The sequence below is a fragment of the Sander lucioperca genome, chromosome 11, assembly GCF_008315115.2.
Source record: "Sander lucioperca isolate FBNREF2018 chromosome 11, SLUC_FBN_1.2, whole genome shotgun sequence".
NCBI lineage: Eukaryota > Metazoa > Chordata > Actinopteri > Perciformes > Percidae > Sander > Sander lucioperca.
The window spans coordinates 21,049,886-21,066,301 of NC_050183.1; the positions used below are offsets into that span (position 1 = coordinate 21,049,886).

Below are 16,416 nucleotides of genomic sequence, written 5' to 3' on the forward strand. Positions count from 1 at the left end.
AAAAAGGGCTCCCAAGCTTCTTTTTTTACATCTTCCAACAACTGATTTTAACCCAATATTGACTTGGGGTGAAAGTAGCAAATACGTTCATTATGAATTAATCTAGTCAATTATTTTGATTAATCAATTAATTGTTTATAAAGGTAAAAACACAAAATGTAAAAAAGGCACTTCACAACTTCCCAGAGCCCAATGTGTCAACCTGAAATAGTTTGTTTTGTTCAATCAAAATCCCAAATCCCAAAATAGGCTATTCAATTTACAATCATATAGGCTACACGATTAATCAATTATCAAAAATTGTTACCAATTAGTTTTTTGTCAATAGACAACTTAACACATTATGTTATTAATTACACCTATCTTTTTCCTGCCATGCCATGTCAAAATGACCATTGCAAAAAAGTAAATTCTTCCTTATAGCCCATGCTTATATCTTCAGTTCATATCTTGGCCATTCTAACTTTGCAGGAAATATTTCCAACCTCCACTGTCTCAAATAATTGTCCATGCATCATCACCTCGAGGCTCTAGTACAGAGAGATCCAGCAGCGGCAAGATCAGAACATGTCTGTGATGCTTTGCTACTCTTGTTCTTGTGGCATGTGGCGAAACTAAGTGGTATGTTACTGTTGGTTTTGGTATACACTGATAAATAGTAACATATGTCACTTGTGTTCCAGTGTCAAGTTGTAGGCCATCAACAATGTCAGCATCACTAAAGAGATCTTTGCCTGCTGATTTCAGGGAGACGCTTTCTCCTTATGTCAGCAGGAGAAAACTACACTTCTTTTTTTAAGATTATTTGTTTGGGCATTTTAGGCCTTTCTTTCCACAGGACAGATAAAGTCATGAAAGGGGAGAGAGAGGGGGAATGACATGCAACAAATGGATGCAGGTTGGAGGCAAACCTGCGGCTGCTGCGTTGAGGAGTAAACCTCTATATATGTGCGCCTGCTCTACCAACTGAGCTAACCCGGCCACAAGAAGGCTACACTTCTAATAGTTAATGACTGAATGGAAAAACAGCCAAGTTATAGTCATTGGTGTTTTTCTCAGATAACTGACTTGTGACTGAGACAAAACCTCAACAAGAGACCATTATTTTCTGTAGAGCTGATTTATTATTTGACTTGAGTGTTGGTTCATCTGTGTGCTGTGACTCTGCCTCAGTGTACTCAGGATAATCTGTAGGTCACTGCTGTAGTATACTAACATCTCTCCTTTGAGTTTCACATTAAGTGAAAACCACCTGAAATGCCTCTTTATGATGAACAGCAATTCCTCATATAAACTATATCACCAGGATTGGAATTAGATGAGAAAAGGGTGCTGCCAGTGTTAAGTGTTTAGCTGTGTTGTCTCACAGCAAGAAAGACGAGGCATGAGTTGTCAGCCCGGGTCCTCTAGTTATTACAGTATGTTCCTCATCTCCCTCCTATTTACTTTGGTTTCATCCTAGAGTTCTGTTTTTAGATCACAGGCTGCAACACACAAAGCGACTTAGACACTCTAAATTAGTCATACATGTTAATGTGTGTGTGTTTATATATGTATTTGTCCTGTGATGGATTGGCAACCAGAATAAGTGGACATATGCATGTTTGAGAGCAGGGTCTTTTTTGGGGGAAAATGCTCATCTGTGTAGCAGAATTTTGATCAGAATTGTTCTTAATTAGCGTGACACATCTACTGATTGGATCGTTTGCCTCCATTTCTATGTTTCAATAGATTGCTATTAAAATGAGCTTGACTCTGAGCTTGAGCTTGATCTCTTATTAATTTGTGTTTCTGCGTCCCTCTAGGTGGAACTTTATCCTGCTCCTGTCAGTATGCTCAGCAGTACTTTCTGGAGAAGAAGACTACCTAGCTCAAGGTAAAGAAAAGAACCCGAATGCATAACTAAACATTAGCATTAAAATTATCACGAATACTTAAGGCCCCCATCTATCTTTTTGTCTTTGTGAATAGTCAACTACTCTGGCATTTGATCATTCAGCCATATCTACAGTCAGTTTTTAGCACTTCATCAATCTCTGGCTTCATGCTACCTTACATAAACATCTTTCTATTGAGTTGCATGTAGTGAGGTATACAAATTTAAAATCTTGGGAAAGAAGAACACCGTTATCAGATTTATACCCAGTATCGAGTTAAGGTTTCGGAAGCGGTTGTGAGACAGAAAAAGTATCAACTCAAAGTTGAATTTTTACTGCAATGCTTTATATTTTATACTGCAGCAGCTAAGTATATATCGGGACAGTGGCTGCAAATAGGAGCTCCTCTTTCTTTGCTTTTCTCGTTCTTAACCTTATCCTTCGACATGTCTGCTCTTGCTCTCCAGGCCACAGCATGCATGTAGAAGCAGCCTAAATAGCCTCTCACCCGTTGTTGCCTTTATGCTTGCCCATCTTTTTTCCTATCAGTGCTCTCATCTCTGGTCCATCAGAGAAGGCTCTAATATGTGAAGTACATGCTAAGAAGAGCACTCTGGGAAAGTACACCAATCAGTCAAACAAAGAGGAAGAGGAAATCCCAGGTAAATGCTTAGCATGTATTGGCAACTGTTCCTCAGTTGGCCAAGTGCTGGGGATAAGGTGATGTCAATCAGTTTAAAATAAAACAAAGCAACAAAGGATGAGAGGAATTGAAGGTGAGAATGGAAGAAGTTGATGATAGGTAGAAGCGTATTTTCTTTACCAAGTCACAGTTGGTACAGTAAAGACAGTTTCTTTATAGCCGTTGGACAGATTGAGTATAATCCCACCTATTATCCAGAATGTAGTCTGGCTCAACGGACAGGGCTGGAATAAAGCCTGACAGACTTTGGATTTCCCTCCTCCTCCGCTGTCTTTTTTTGCAAGCGCACTGTCGCTGCATCCGGGGCTTAGCACTGCCCAAGACGGTTGTGATTGGTTTAAAGACGTACAAACCAGCCAACAAGTTTTTCCCCTATCCCAGAATAGATAAGCAGTGTAGCAACATCATAATCTGGCACTGACAATGCTGTCAAAAGAATGTAAAGAAAACTCTGATATGTTTCAATCAGCAGGTTGCACTTTGTGAATTTGTTGAGAGGTTTTATTGTTTTTTTGAGTGGTGTATCACTGGGCCACTGCCAGAAATACCACATAGTGTGTGAACAGGACAAGGTCGTCAAAACAAATACTATTAATTATTCCATCAACAAGAACAGAACTTGGTAAAACAGCTTTCTCATCATATGCACCAAATGTCTGGAATGAACTCCAAAACACCTTAAATCTAGAATCCCTCCCACCTTTCAGTGCTTTTAAAAACCTTTTAAAGTCAACTCTGACTGAACAGTGTAATTGCTTTTAAGTAGGTGGCCTTTAAGTTGAATGTCTGTATTAGCTTAAGTTAAGTGTAATGTCTTGTTTGTGTTCTAGTATGTATAGTGTATGTATAGAGATTTGTGGTGTAGTATGTAACCTTTGTCCTGTCTTTTATGTATTTTGAAACTTTTTGCCGCCAGTCTTGGTCAGGACTCCCTGGGAGAAGAGTAACTGCAACTCAATGGGACTTTTCCTGGTTAAATAAAGGTTGAAAAAAAACAAAACAAAAAAACAAACACCTAACTTAAGCTTGACCTCATAATGAATCCATCCACATCTCCACATGTACTGTATGTGCATTGTCTACTGCCTTTTGCACAGAGGAAAAAGAACTGCCTCAAGGGTCCCTCCCCTTATTCCATATTGCATTGTCTTCTCCCCACACATCTATAGTCGATATGATAGTTCAATCCATCATATTGAGGGGAGGAGGAATGCACACAGAGTTCTAGAGCGGCTTCACATATGAGACAGGTTAATTGGAATCTGGGCTGACTTTCCTCAGGCTAAGAATGTCAAGGACATCTAAATGTGTGCTTAGATCATCCGTAGATAGTCTCCCTACCTGGGCTGCAGAACTATATATATATATATATATATATACACTGCAAAAAAAACATCCATATGATGAACCCTATGTCTTATTTCCATTATCACACTTTCTGTCTCTCCCTCTCTTTCCCTACCTCCCTCCAAAGCACTGAAACAGAAAATAATCAACGTTTACCACATCTATAACAGAAACAACACAAGTGGACTCCACTTTTCCTCAAAAAGTACTTATTCCCCTACTAGCTGTACTTATCTCATAAGTGGTCTAGAGGCACATATACTACTATATTACTATACTATACCCTTGCTTCAAAATGCATTACTAGGATTTCCAATATACAATTTAGAGAATTGGAACATCTGCAGTTGCTATACACTTACTCTTTTATCCTTCACCTGCTTCAACAGTCATACAGATAAATGCCACAACTTCTTTTTCTCAGATCTATACTGTAGAAACCCATACCTATAGAGACACACACACACACACACACACACACACACACACACACACACACACACACACACACACAATATAGGCCACATACAACTACTTGTGAGAAAACCTGATATTTTCAAAATGTGGTAATTTCAGAAGTAGAAATTACAGCCTGGTTTATGCTTGATACAATTGCATTTTTAGTTATCCAATATGGTTTGAAAAGGTTTTAAATAAACCTAGAGTGTTGGTGTTGGTTTTACTTTAAGTGTCTAATGGTGTACCAGTGTTGTAGTACTCGAGACCGGTCTTGTCTCGGAATAGACCACATTTTTAATCAGTCTTGTCTCGGTCTCGGATGAAAAGGACTCGGGATTTTATTTCAATACCAGTCAAGACCACAACTTCCGGGATATCACTAAATTGCGTGTGTATCGTCTGATTTATGTGTTAACATCATTACTGTGATTGGATGTAAAACTTCCTGCTTCAAATACAACCAATAACTTGACTCATTTCTAGTTTGAAATGTGTTACTGTTAACCCCCGTTCCCCGCCACCCAAAGGGATTTAGCAAATATTAGTTATACATATTAGCTAGTTTTGTAAGTTTCAGTTGTTTGGTCTGGTCTTGATCTTGTCTCGGCCTCAACCCCTCAAAGTCTTGGTCAGATGGCCAACCATCGGCAGAAAAGGCAGTTGGGCTGATCAGTCTCCCGAGTTGGTCAAAAAAATGCCTCAGAACACACCGAAGAGACGAGACGTAATACGTCTCTATAACAGCAGGCGGCGCTAATCTGTATTGTCGCCCAAAACTGAAAACCAGCAGCTGATTGGACGAACGCGTCACGTGGGTCTTGTTTCTCCGGATATTCAAAGACAGACTGTCATGGCGGCTTGTTCAGAATACGATCTCATATTGAACTAAAATAGTTCACCGAAACATGTTTCTGAAAACATTTTAAGCGAGAAATAGGCCATGCAGTTGCTGAACCTCCACCTCCCCCAACTCAGCAGGCTCAGGCCCCTCCACCTATGCACACCTTAAAGGTCCCCCCCCCCTTCCACCTCCACCCCCCTTCACACCTCAGTAATGACTCTTTCCATCAATGAGAAAGACGTCAACAAACTCTTCAGGAGACAGAACCCCCGAAAAGCCGCTGGACCGGATGCTGTCTCCCCATCCAGCTTGAAGCACTGCGCAGATCAGCTGTCTCCAGTGTTCACAGACATTTTCAACACCTCACTGAATACATGCCACGTGCCAGCCTGCTTCAAGTCCTCTACCATCATCCCTGTTCCCAAGAAGCCAAGGACCACAGGTCTTAATGACTTCAGACCCGTCGCCCTGACCTCTGGTGCAAGCAAAACAACCAAGAGCTCAACGCTCTAAAGACAGTGGAGATGGTTGTGGACTTCAGGAAGAACTCAGCCTCACCTGCCCCCATCACCCTCTGTGGCTCCACAATTGACACTGTGGAGTCTTTCCGCTTCCTGGGAACTACCATCTCCCAGGACCTCAAGTAGGAGCTGAACATCAGCTCCCTCGTCAAGAGAGCACAACAGAGGATGTACTTCCTGCGGCAGCTGAAGAAATTCAACCTGACAAAGACAATGATGGTGCACTTCTACACAGCCATCATTGAGTCCATCCTCACATCCTCCATCACCATCTGGTTCGCTGCTAGCACTGCCAAGGACAAGGGTAAACTGCAGCGTGTCATTCGGTCTGCAGAGAAGGTGATTGGCTGCAATCTGCCGCCGCTCCAGGACCTGTATGCCATCAGGACTCTGAAGCGAGCTGGAAAGATTGTGGCTGACCCCTCCTACCTCGGCCACAAACTCTTTGAGTCACTCCCCTTTGGCAGGAGGCTGAGGTCCATCAGGACCAAAACCACACGCCACATGAACAGTCACCACTAGCCTTTTCAACAAGGCCCGGAACCCACCCTGACTCTCTCCACACTACACCTCTGGCTCTACACGCCACTATACTTACACTGCTGTACCTTTCCTTTTAACTTATTTTATTTATCTTATTCTTATTTTTATTTTTTAGTTATTACATACTGTGTGTATATATGTATACTTATATTGTTTATATTCTTCTGATCCTTCTTATATTTAGAGAATGTGTGACATGCACCAACAACACCAAGACAAATTCCTTGTATGCGTAAAAAACGTACTTGGCAATAAAACCTTTTCTGATTCTGATTCTGAACTCATAGTGCACCTTTAAGTATAAGTTGACTAAACTTTTTTTAGATTGGATTATTCTAGCTTAGAGTAATACATTGCATTTGATAGTGACAAAGTAACAGTATTGAATGTTAATCAGGCGTCTGGCCAATTCATGAAATAAGGTAAATATCTGCATCAACAGTATTTACTGTAACAGTACTCTCAGCTGAAGATTTAAGACATGTATGGCTAGTTTGATGACATTGGGTCCTTATCAGCCTTTTTAAACCTATGTTACACAACAAGATGGCTACTAGTTTTTCTTTAAAACGTTGACAACCTTAAGATATGTTTTATTTGTCTAATAATATGCTTTAATTCCAGCTGCTTTCTTATACAGCCGTTCCTTATACAATGTCACCATCTGGTAGCTTGTTCAAACATTTCTGCTGTCGACATTTCAGAATTTCAGAAGTTATTGGTAGTTTGATTTATTCTCCTGACAAAGGTGAAAGGTCCAAAGTTTGTACATGTGCAACTCATCTGAAATAGGCTTGTTGTAGCTTTGATGTGTTTTTTTTTTTGTTTAAGTGCCTGCAGTCTTAACGGTTGTTAGCAGTGTAACACTGAAGGCAGCCTTTCAAGTACTTTTTTAACAAGTAAAATAAATGATAGAAGACAATGATGCCGTTAAAAGCTTTGCTCTGGGGATGCAGATCACTGGTTGAGTTAGTGCATTCAGTTCCCCCTCAGTAATAACAAGTCAACTAACCCTTCTTTTAAAGTTGGCTCCCCAAATACAGAGGAGTTGCTTCAAAGGAAGTTAGTGTATCTGGATTAGCAATGAAAATACCTCAAACAGCCCCTGAGATCTCCCCACCAAAACACTTAGATGCACTCACGCACACGTGCACACAAAAGCTCTCACAATCTCCCCCTCTTTTTCTCTCGCACATGCAAACACATACAGACACACAGGCCAGATTGGCTTCTAAAATGACCGACCTGTGTGTCATCCAGTTCACATTTACAATTACAATATGTGTCAGATACCCTTGTTTCCATTTCTCATATTAATAGTGTCATTTTTATTTTATTTCTATCACTGCTCAATACTGACATATGTGACACATGTGACACATTGCCCTCCAGCGTAGTTATATGTATTGCTCTTAGTCATAGCCAAAACTGCACAGAATATCCTCTGTCTCCAAACAATGTTTAAGTGCTTTGGCCTGGCTGTGCCTCACTGTCAGCAGACTTAACATAACTTATTTGAAGAATTACCTATGGGCATGGGAAAAGAATGACAGGACCATTTGGAGGAAAACTGCTCTCATGAATCTCTGGTGGCAGATTGATTCAAAAAGTGTGGACTGGCTTCCTGTATCTTAGTTAGGCCCCATCCTTCTATAGTCCCCTCCACTCGTCTGGGCCACAGCTGCTTTTCTGGTACTTACTCCAAGAGAAAAACTGGGAAGGGGTCACCAGCATCATGGGGAGACTGACCAGTGACTTTTTTTCTCAGTCATTTGTCTTGAACAACCACAGATTATGTAATCTCCCACATTTGTTGCAATGGAGTATCTTTGTTGAGTTACAATTAGGAGCCATGGAAGAGGAATAAAACATTTTGACACTTATTAAACCAGCACCAATCAGTCAACAGTGAGAATTGCAGTATTATCTACAGATATATGGGGTGTACTTTTTTGGTGCTCAGTTTCTGCCATTCTACTGCATAGAGAGCCCAGTTTTATGAAAAGACCCTCTTTCCAGGGGTAAAATACTTTTTTAAGAAAAGTCCAGGACCTGTTTATGTATTTATTTTAGAAACTATTTAACCAAATAGTCTACCTGCTTTGTGATCCAGTCTCGGCATGTTAACCTTACTATTGTCTTCTCTGTCCTTCAGGAGTGGATATCCTGTATCGACTGGGGCTTACAGCTCAAAGCAGTGCAGACGAGAGGACAAGCTTACCTTCGACTGCACACACCACTGTTCCCTCACCTTTGAATCTCCCTCTTTCTGGATATGGGGTATTACTCAACTCAAACTCCCTCTATGAAGCTCCAGCAGGCAGTCTGTTCCCGCCTGAGATTGGCGAGGAGTTCTCTGTTGTGGTTAGCCTAAGCTCCTGGCGAGCAAACAATGCTTTTCTTTTTAGTGTCAAAGACAGCAGGGACAGGCTGCGTTTTGGCATTCAGCTGCTGCCACGCAGAGTGGTGGTTTACACTGCCGAGAAAGCCTCCATCTACTTCCCCTACAACTGGCAGGATGGGCGCCAGCACCCTTTTGCTGTTGGTGTTCGTGCACGCTCAGTGTCCTTCTATGCGGATTGTGGGGCGGTGCAGCAGAGGGAGCAGACCCTGGGGAGACCTCAGACACTGGGGGATTCTGGGGGACTCTTCACTCTGGGGAGGATGAACTCCAAAGCGGCACCTTTTAATGGTCGAGTCTGCCAACTAGATATCTATCCCTCAGCCCAAGCTGCCGCGCACTACTGCAACTACCTTAAAACACAGTGCCGGCTGGCCGACACTTACCGATTGCCTTTGCCACACCCTGGTTTGGATATTGAGGCAAATGACCCTCCTTCTAACCCCTTGACAAAGTCCCTTGTTGGAGTAGCAGCTACCCATCATAACCCCTTAAAAGCCACAGCAGCTTCCAATGTGTCCCCAGGTAGTTTGGTCACACAGTATTCAACACTGAGCCCATCAGCACAACCTCATCTGGGGGATCAGAGCCACCTTTCCAAATTAGATCCCCTTGCCCACTCCACCACATCCTCGCTTCAGCCTGACAGCCCCACCTTAGCTACCTTGAGTGGACGAGCAGTTCTGGATCTCGCCCATAGCACAACTATCACCACTACCAAAAATGTGTTGGCAAAAGCGAGTAGCCCCCAGGGGGACACTGATCACTCTGAAAACAGCACAGAGGAAGACAGCAGCTCCGGGATCCTACAGACTCCAAATGCCACCCCAGGCCTGGTTTCCCTAGTCAGGCAAAGTCGAGTGAAGGAAGGACTCAGGAACAATTCCATCGCCAGCTCCAGGGACTCTCACTCTGCGCCTCAAAAGACTCATCAGCCCCTGGAGACTCATCTGAGAGCCAACGGCACCACTTTGTACCGGGAGAATCAGGTGGACACCTCAGAACAGCATGACCTGGATGGCAGCTATGATGATGTAGACATGGGAGGATATGATTATGGATATGAGGATCCAGACTATTTCTATGACTATGAAGATGGTTTACGTGGCCCCAAAGGAGAGCGAGGTGCTCCGGTAAGTGCCTGAATTTATGAATGACAAGTAGCGCTATGACTGTTTATGGAACAGTATCCAAAGAGTCTACACAAGTCAGTGCATTGCTGTACATGCTCAAGTGGGAAATATCAATACAATCAAAGGTAATTTATGGCCATCACACTTAAAATGCTGTGTCAAATTTGGCTTTGTTACATACACCCAGGATATACTGTATAATAAAAAATATTTTGGCAGGTAGTGATTTTAGAGGTGATATCATATCCAAGCACTGCTCTTTTTTCATGTATCTACAAGTTGTTAAAATAACACGCCATTCCCTTGCTGAAATATTGCCAGCCACTTTTGCTCTTATGTCAGAGAGGATAACTCATCTGAGGGTTGGAGGTATACCTGGCAAGACAAATTAGCTGTCCATCCAGTATCATGATGTAAGCTGGCTGTCAGGATAGCTTTGCCACTGTGCATGCTTTTATAGCTCAGATTTACAGGAATTGCGTATGTTTCCATGAATGAGGTGTGTGGGGACACTCTATATGGTCTGTTTAAACTTAGGAGTGTATGAAATGATGTAAGATGTCTGGACTCATCTACAATTTTCCATAGCTAACCTAAAGAGTGCCTGCAGGTATTAAGGTGGGACACAGCTTTGCCAGCACTGAGTGGTTGCATCTTATCTTCACGTCTCAGAGCCCGAGTACACTGCACTGCAGTATTATGAGCATGATACAGTCTAAGCTACAGGCCCTTTTCCAGTGATTTACAATTTGGCAAAATTATTGATACATTTTCATTTTGTATGCTTTGACTATGCTGACCACTTTGATGCAGGCATGTTTTGAATGCTGGGTCAGCTGAAGTTCAGTGGCTCACTCTGTGTCATTGCATCTTAGTTGAAACTTGGAAAACAAATAGGTTTACATCCTCAGGCGAAGTAAAGTTTTGCAGTCAGATAACTAGACAAGTACAGCGGAATGTGCAGGGGAAAAACGTGAGCCTGGTTAAACCGTTTTTGCCGGACAAACCTGCATTTTTTCACTAGCGCAGCCTGTGTAAGAAACCCCAACCCAGGGGCTCTTTTTTATTTTGTTTGTTTGTGAAATTATCAATAGGACCTATTTGGATCAGGTTTGACTATATGTGATTATAACAATGCTTCCAGGTAAATATGAATACTTCCAAAGGTGAGTGGAAGTGGTGAGTGGCTTGCTTTTTGACCGCAGGTTGGGTAACAATCAGCTCAAGGTAATGTCACATAACGCAACAAGTTCAAAATATAATTCATTCTACCGTTCAACTTTACAGAAATTTGACTTCTTGAATTAACTCCATTGGGAAAGATTTGGATTTTACTGCATGATGGTCTCAGTTTCTTTAGGCCTTGTTGTTGTGGCGAAGGCGGTGGTGTTCTCACTATTTCCATGTGTCTTTGTGTGGGAGTGTAGAGGAACAAACAGCTGTTTCTTTATTCATGTCTCCCTCTGTGCCCATCTACTGCTCTGACAGGGGATAAGGATGCTCCAGAGCATCCCATTATAATTGCTTGCTATAGCAACAATTCAGAATAGTAAATAAAATAGTACAATGTCTGTTTTCATCTATAAGTGTGAATATTTTACCTTTATAGTGGGACTGCTTGTTTAGGGGAGATGGCATTGGGGAGCATCAGAACAGCCTGAAGAATAAATAGCCTCCTTGACCAGAAGGGGATTTCCTGCTGACTTCTTAATGTTGTCCAGTAATGGAAATTGCTGTCCAAGTGTGTAATCTTCAAAAAAATCTTTCCTTTCAAGTGAATGATTTTTCTCTTGACCGAAAATGTACTACAAATAAAGTGATTTGACCTAGCTATTTCTTAGAGCAACTTTTATTTAATTGTGTTTATTCTAAATAGTCTTTCGCAATAATAACATATTTCAGTGAACTCAGCTGACTGTTCTTTGAGAATCTTCAATGATCCGTCTGTTTGCTTTGTTTGTTTCTTGTCATAACCTTTGGAGGAGACCAAGCCAATCAGTAACAAATATATCTGTTTCCACTGCAGATCAGTTTGACATGCCAGTGCATTTATAAGAAGCTTTTAGTCAGACAAAACATACTGGCAGCAATTTTAATTAATAAGCAGCATGAGTTACGCATGGAGTATCCAATACAAAAACCTTCTTCTTCTTCGAAGGTAGTATTTACATGTTGATATCCTATGGTCTTCAAACATTTGGAACCTGCAACTAATTATGATATAATAATGAGAAATTTGTCTCACACCCTTCATCAATATGAAAACACAATATCACAATACTGTGATATGTGAGATAATGTGAATCTTTCGCACTCAATTTACAACTCAAATCAATTCAGCGTACTAGCTAATGACTTCCACCAAGTGGTTCCAAGTATATCTAAACTTAACTTTTTTTTTGGTTATTTCTCCCGACTAGACTTTGGCAATCAGCCACTTTAAAGCCATCTAGTAACGTTCAACATACAAGGAAAAGTTTTACAGGCTGTTCTCTATTGGATGGCAGTAATACGGGCTGTTTGGTAATTAAATATTATTGGTAATTGGCCCCTAATAGAATCAAATATTTACGAAATTCTCAGATAGTGTGGTTCAGATTTCAAAACTATATATCTTTCAAAATTATAAAGAAAAGAAAAAAATCTAGCAAAACACTAAAAGAAACATTGGACCTGGTGCAGTTCAGCATGAGTTTAACTCTTTGATTTGTGATTTTTGCTTTTCATGTTACATCTATCAGAACATGACATGCAGTTGTTCCCTATTTTTCATGCTATGTTTTTCCATGGGTTATGTTAATCCCACAGGCTGACCAAAGGCTGGTGGTGTCAGTCTCAACTCGAGAATGTAACTCGACCCTTCTGCTCAGAGATTCCTAATAGAGCTTTTAGTTTAAAACACTCCTGTCTTTGAACTTCATAGCTCTTACATAAATATAGCACATACTCATCATTGTGGAGGCCTGGACAGTGAACTGCATGTTATCGCTTGCCATTAACATACTCTATCTTTCTTTTTTTCCCCTTCACTTCCTCTCTCCCTCTCTCTCTCTCTCTCTCTCTCTCTCTCTCTCTCTCTCTCTCTCTCTCTCTCTCTCTGTCTCTCTCTCCCCCTCTCTCTACAACATTCCCCTCTTTATCTCTCTGTCCCTCTGTCTCTCTGATTTAGGGTCCTCCTGGTCCTGCTGGTTTACCTGGTCCTCCAGGAAAAAGAGGTCCTCGGGTGAGTAACCTGCGCAAAGGTGATGGTATACAGGCAGCATGCTGTTAAGTATGTGTTACCTATTGATTAGGAGGAGGAGCATTCTGACCATCGCACTTTATGGGATAGTGACATATCATTAAGAAGAAGTTGACTTCAAAATAGAGGATTTTTTTTTAACGAACAGATAGGTGTCTTTTATCTATTTGCATGCAGTAGAAAACTCCTTTATATGGTGTGTACATCTGTACTGAGAATTTTAGTTGGTAGACTGATCTGAGATAATATGAACATAAATATCTTATAGAAGGTCATAAAGGGAAAACAAACAAGAAGAACAGAGAGTTGTGTACAAAAAGTGCTGTTTTTTTTTAGATTTACATTATCATCTTTTGAGATGCTAGCCACTCTTCAGGGGCCACCATAGCACAGAAAGTATTGTGGTTTGATCACTGAGTCACTATCAAGAGTTTAAGGTCAGGTTTATTGGCCTTTAAGGCACTGAATTTGCTTATCAACAGCACTAGGGTTAGGGTTCACACATTCACTGAATACTTTTTTTCTTTTCATCTTTTTTATGGCAGTTAGCAGACACATGTGTTTTGCCTGTATTTACCATCACAGGAAAAGAGGCACTGATAGACTTGTTTGTGGTTGCCGTGATTAATCTCAGGAACAAGCCTTACTTTGTAAAGGCTCATGCCTATTTGATAGTTTGCTTTGAGGATGCAGGCGACATTATTTACTTGTCCGCACCTTTGGGGCAATAAGGTTGAGTGACCAAACTGTTCCAGCTGCCATTAGCAGCAGCTTCGGCGGCACAGGCTGCATTTCCACTCTAATCTTGAGACTACACTCTATGCAACTTCCAAGGCTGTCATAATGCAATGCTGCAATCATTCCACAGGCCCTGGAGGCATCTTTAAACAGAACAAGACACATTTTACTAAATGGATGTGGTATGTGTTTGAGGGAATGGGTATAAATAGTTCACTTTTGGTCTTTGTAGAAGTTCTACCCTGCTCAGCAACATCTTCTGGCTAATTTAACTCAGGCAATGTAAATATCTACAGTGTGTCAGTGTTGCAGTGGACAACATGCAATACAATTACATTACCTAATGCTAGATTATATTGACAGTTTTGATCACCTGCTTTTGAACCACATCAGGCAATGACTCTCAAGTGTCCAAATAACGATCAGTGGCAAATCATTGCTCATTAACATGGGAAAAGGTGGTTAGTACATGTAGATGTGAGAGGGGTTGTTTCTGTGTGTGTGTGTGTGTGTGTGTGTGTGTGTGTGTGTGTGTGTGTGTGTGTGTGTGTGTGTTGGTGGTTGTAGGAGTAAATAGTCTGGTCAAAGTAACATACAGATGTAGCATTTTCCCTTTAGCTTCTTTTCCTCTGATAGTGGGCATTCAGAGCAAAAACAGCCAAAGGGGGTTGTATTGGTTGGTGCTTAAGGTACCAGTGAGACAATGAAAGATGATCCAGGAAGTTGGAGTAACAGATCGAAGCGTTTAAAGGCTTAACAGATGCTAGAACACTGCACAATTCTTTCTAATACCCACAGGCAGGATTTAACAACTCCGGAAAGTTATCACAGCAGCAACCATTTTATCTGTTGGCACAACATTCACAAGGTGAACAGTAGAAAAACAGTGTTAAAGTAATGTACCAGCATTGTGTCGTTGCATGTATTTGACTGGCCAACATAGTGCTTTGCCAGATGACGTTACGTGCGTTGCAGCAACAGTTGACCCAGGTTCAATGTTTTTGTCAGGTGACCCTACATTGTTTTGTTGGAGCCCCCTGTGTTGACACCCCTGCTGTGGCAATGGACTGGCTCCATTCAAATGAATGATAGGGCTGTGTTCTTTCACTCAGAGCTCAAGTTGGTCGGGAAGCGGCCTTATTTTCTGCTTTCTTTTAACACAAAGCACGACAGGCAGACTAGAAGGCAGATAGACAGGAAGATAGGCTGGTAGACAGAAAGAGGTGGCTGACAGTAAAACATGTGTCCTAGTAAAAGGCTTGGAAAGCACATAGCTGATACAGAACATACTCTTAACCCCATAGGCTAAGTCATAAAGTGGAGACAGAGGGAGGCTTGGAATCATTATGTGGTGGGAAGCTGAGGGCAGTGTGATACTGTGGTTATGTCTCTGCTGTCTCAGCAGAGCAGCAGACTTATTTTGCTGCCTCTAATTGTGAACATTATCAGACTGTGACTTTGAACCAGGGTATACCATTTGGTGTGGGCATTTGTCATGGAAACAGACACATTTGCTTCAGAGGTTCTTTTATTCTAAACAATCTCTGAAGTGGAAGACAGTTTAAGTATTCAGTTGGTGATTAATACAGTAATCAAGTATTTTATGAAGGACATTTTTGTATTGCTGTTTTGCAACCTTTTTTTACTGTTGAGTAATTGCTGGCCCAATACATATCACATCACAGTAATGCCCACAGAAGTTGGTTAAGTTTGTCTGTGAGGCATGCCTAAGAAAATTGTTTCCTAAGTTAACATTTAAGACTCTCTTCATCACACTTTACCAACCAAATAATGACTTGAGTTCACTTTCTTTTTCTTTACATTTTCTATGCATGTGCAACATGCTCTTATAGAAGCCATGCTCAGATTAATGACATTAAAACTGACAGTGAGAAAATAAGAAAGATAGAGGGAGAGCCGTCTTCCAGGCTCTTGGCTGTAGTGCCGAGAAAGCAAGGTCTGCAAGCAGCAGGGTTACAGATGTGCAGGAATGCAGTGTATTTATAGTTTGTGTGTGTGTGTGTGTGTGTGTGTGTGTGTGTGTGTGTGTGTGTGTGTGTGTGTGTGTGTGTGTGTGTGTGTGTGTGTGTGTGTGTGTGTGTGTGTGCGAACATCTAGTTTTAGGCATACGTTTGCATGTGTGGTTGTGCATTCATTGCATACCTGTGATGTTCAAGGAATTCAGGTGATTGGTCTTTTCTCTGACAGACGTGGTGGTAGTGGAGCTTCCGTGATTGGTCACGCCAGAATGTGCTTCCTATTGTGAGATATCGAGCGAGGTTCGCAATAGAACTATAGAATTCACTGATTCTAGTGACATTATTTTTCTTTTACAAGGTTACCTTCATTATATCTCTCTTTAGTTTATATTGCTGCTGGGAATTTAGCTGTTTTATGACTTTCTAACCTTAAATACTAAGCTGTTGTCAGCAATGCACAGTAACTTAATTTTGCTCTTTCTCTCTTTGTCTGCATCTGATCTAGGGTCCCACCGGTCCACACGGAAGCTCAGGACAGCCTGGACCACCCGGGCCCAAGGTGAGTGGCCTTCTCCTATGGCAGGGAGACATAAACAGCCAACAACCATTTGTAGCAATTGGTAATACAGTTAG

At 41.4% G+C, this 16,416-nt stretch overlaps 1 protein-coding gene across 1 annotated transcript in view; it reads left to right on the forward strand.

Moving 5' to 3' along the window:
* The window catches only part of LOC116039115 (collagen alpha-1(XXIV) chain), a 96,280-nt gene that overhangs the window by 7,574 nt on the left and 72,290 nt on the right, over nt 1–16,416 (forward strand). Inside the window, exons 2-5 of the mRNA XM_031283896.2 lie at nt 1,806–1,876; nt 8,447–9,825; nt 12,995–13,048; nt 16,289–16,342. Of these exons, the coding sequence (XP_031139756.1) occupies nt 1,806–1,876; nt 8,447–9,825; nt 12,995–13,048; nt 16,289–16,342 (1,558 nt within the window). The remainder of the gene's footprint in view (nt 1–1,805; nt 1,877–8,446; nt 9,826–12,994; nt 13,049–16,288; nt 16,343–16,416) is intronic.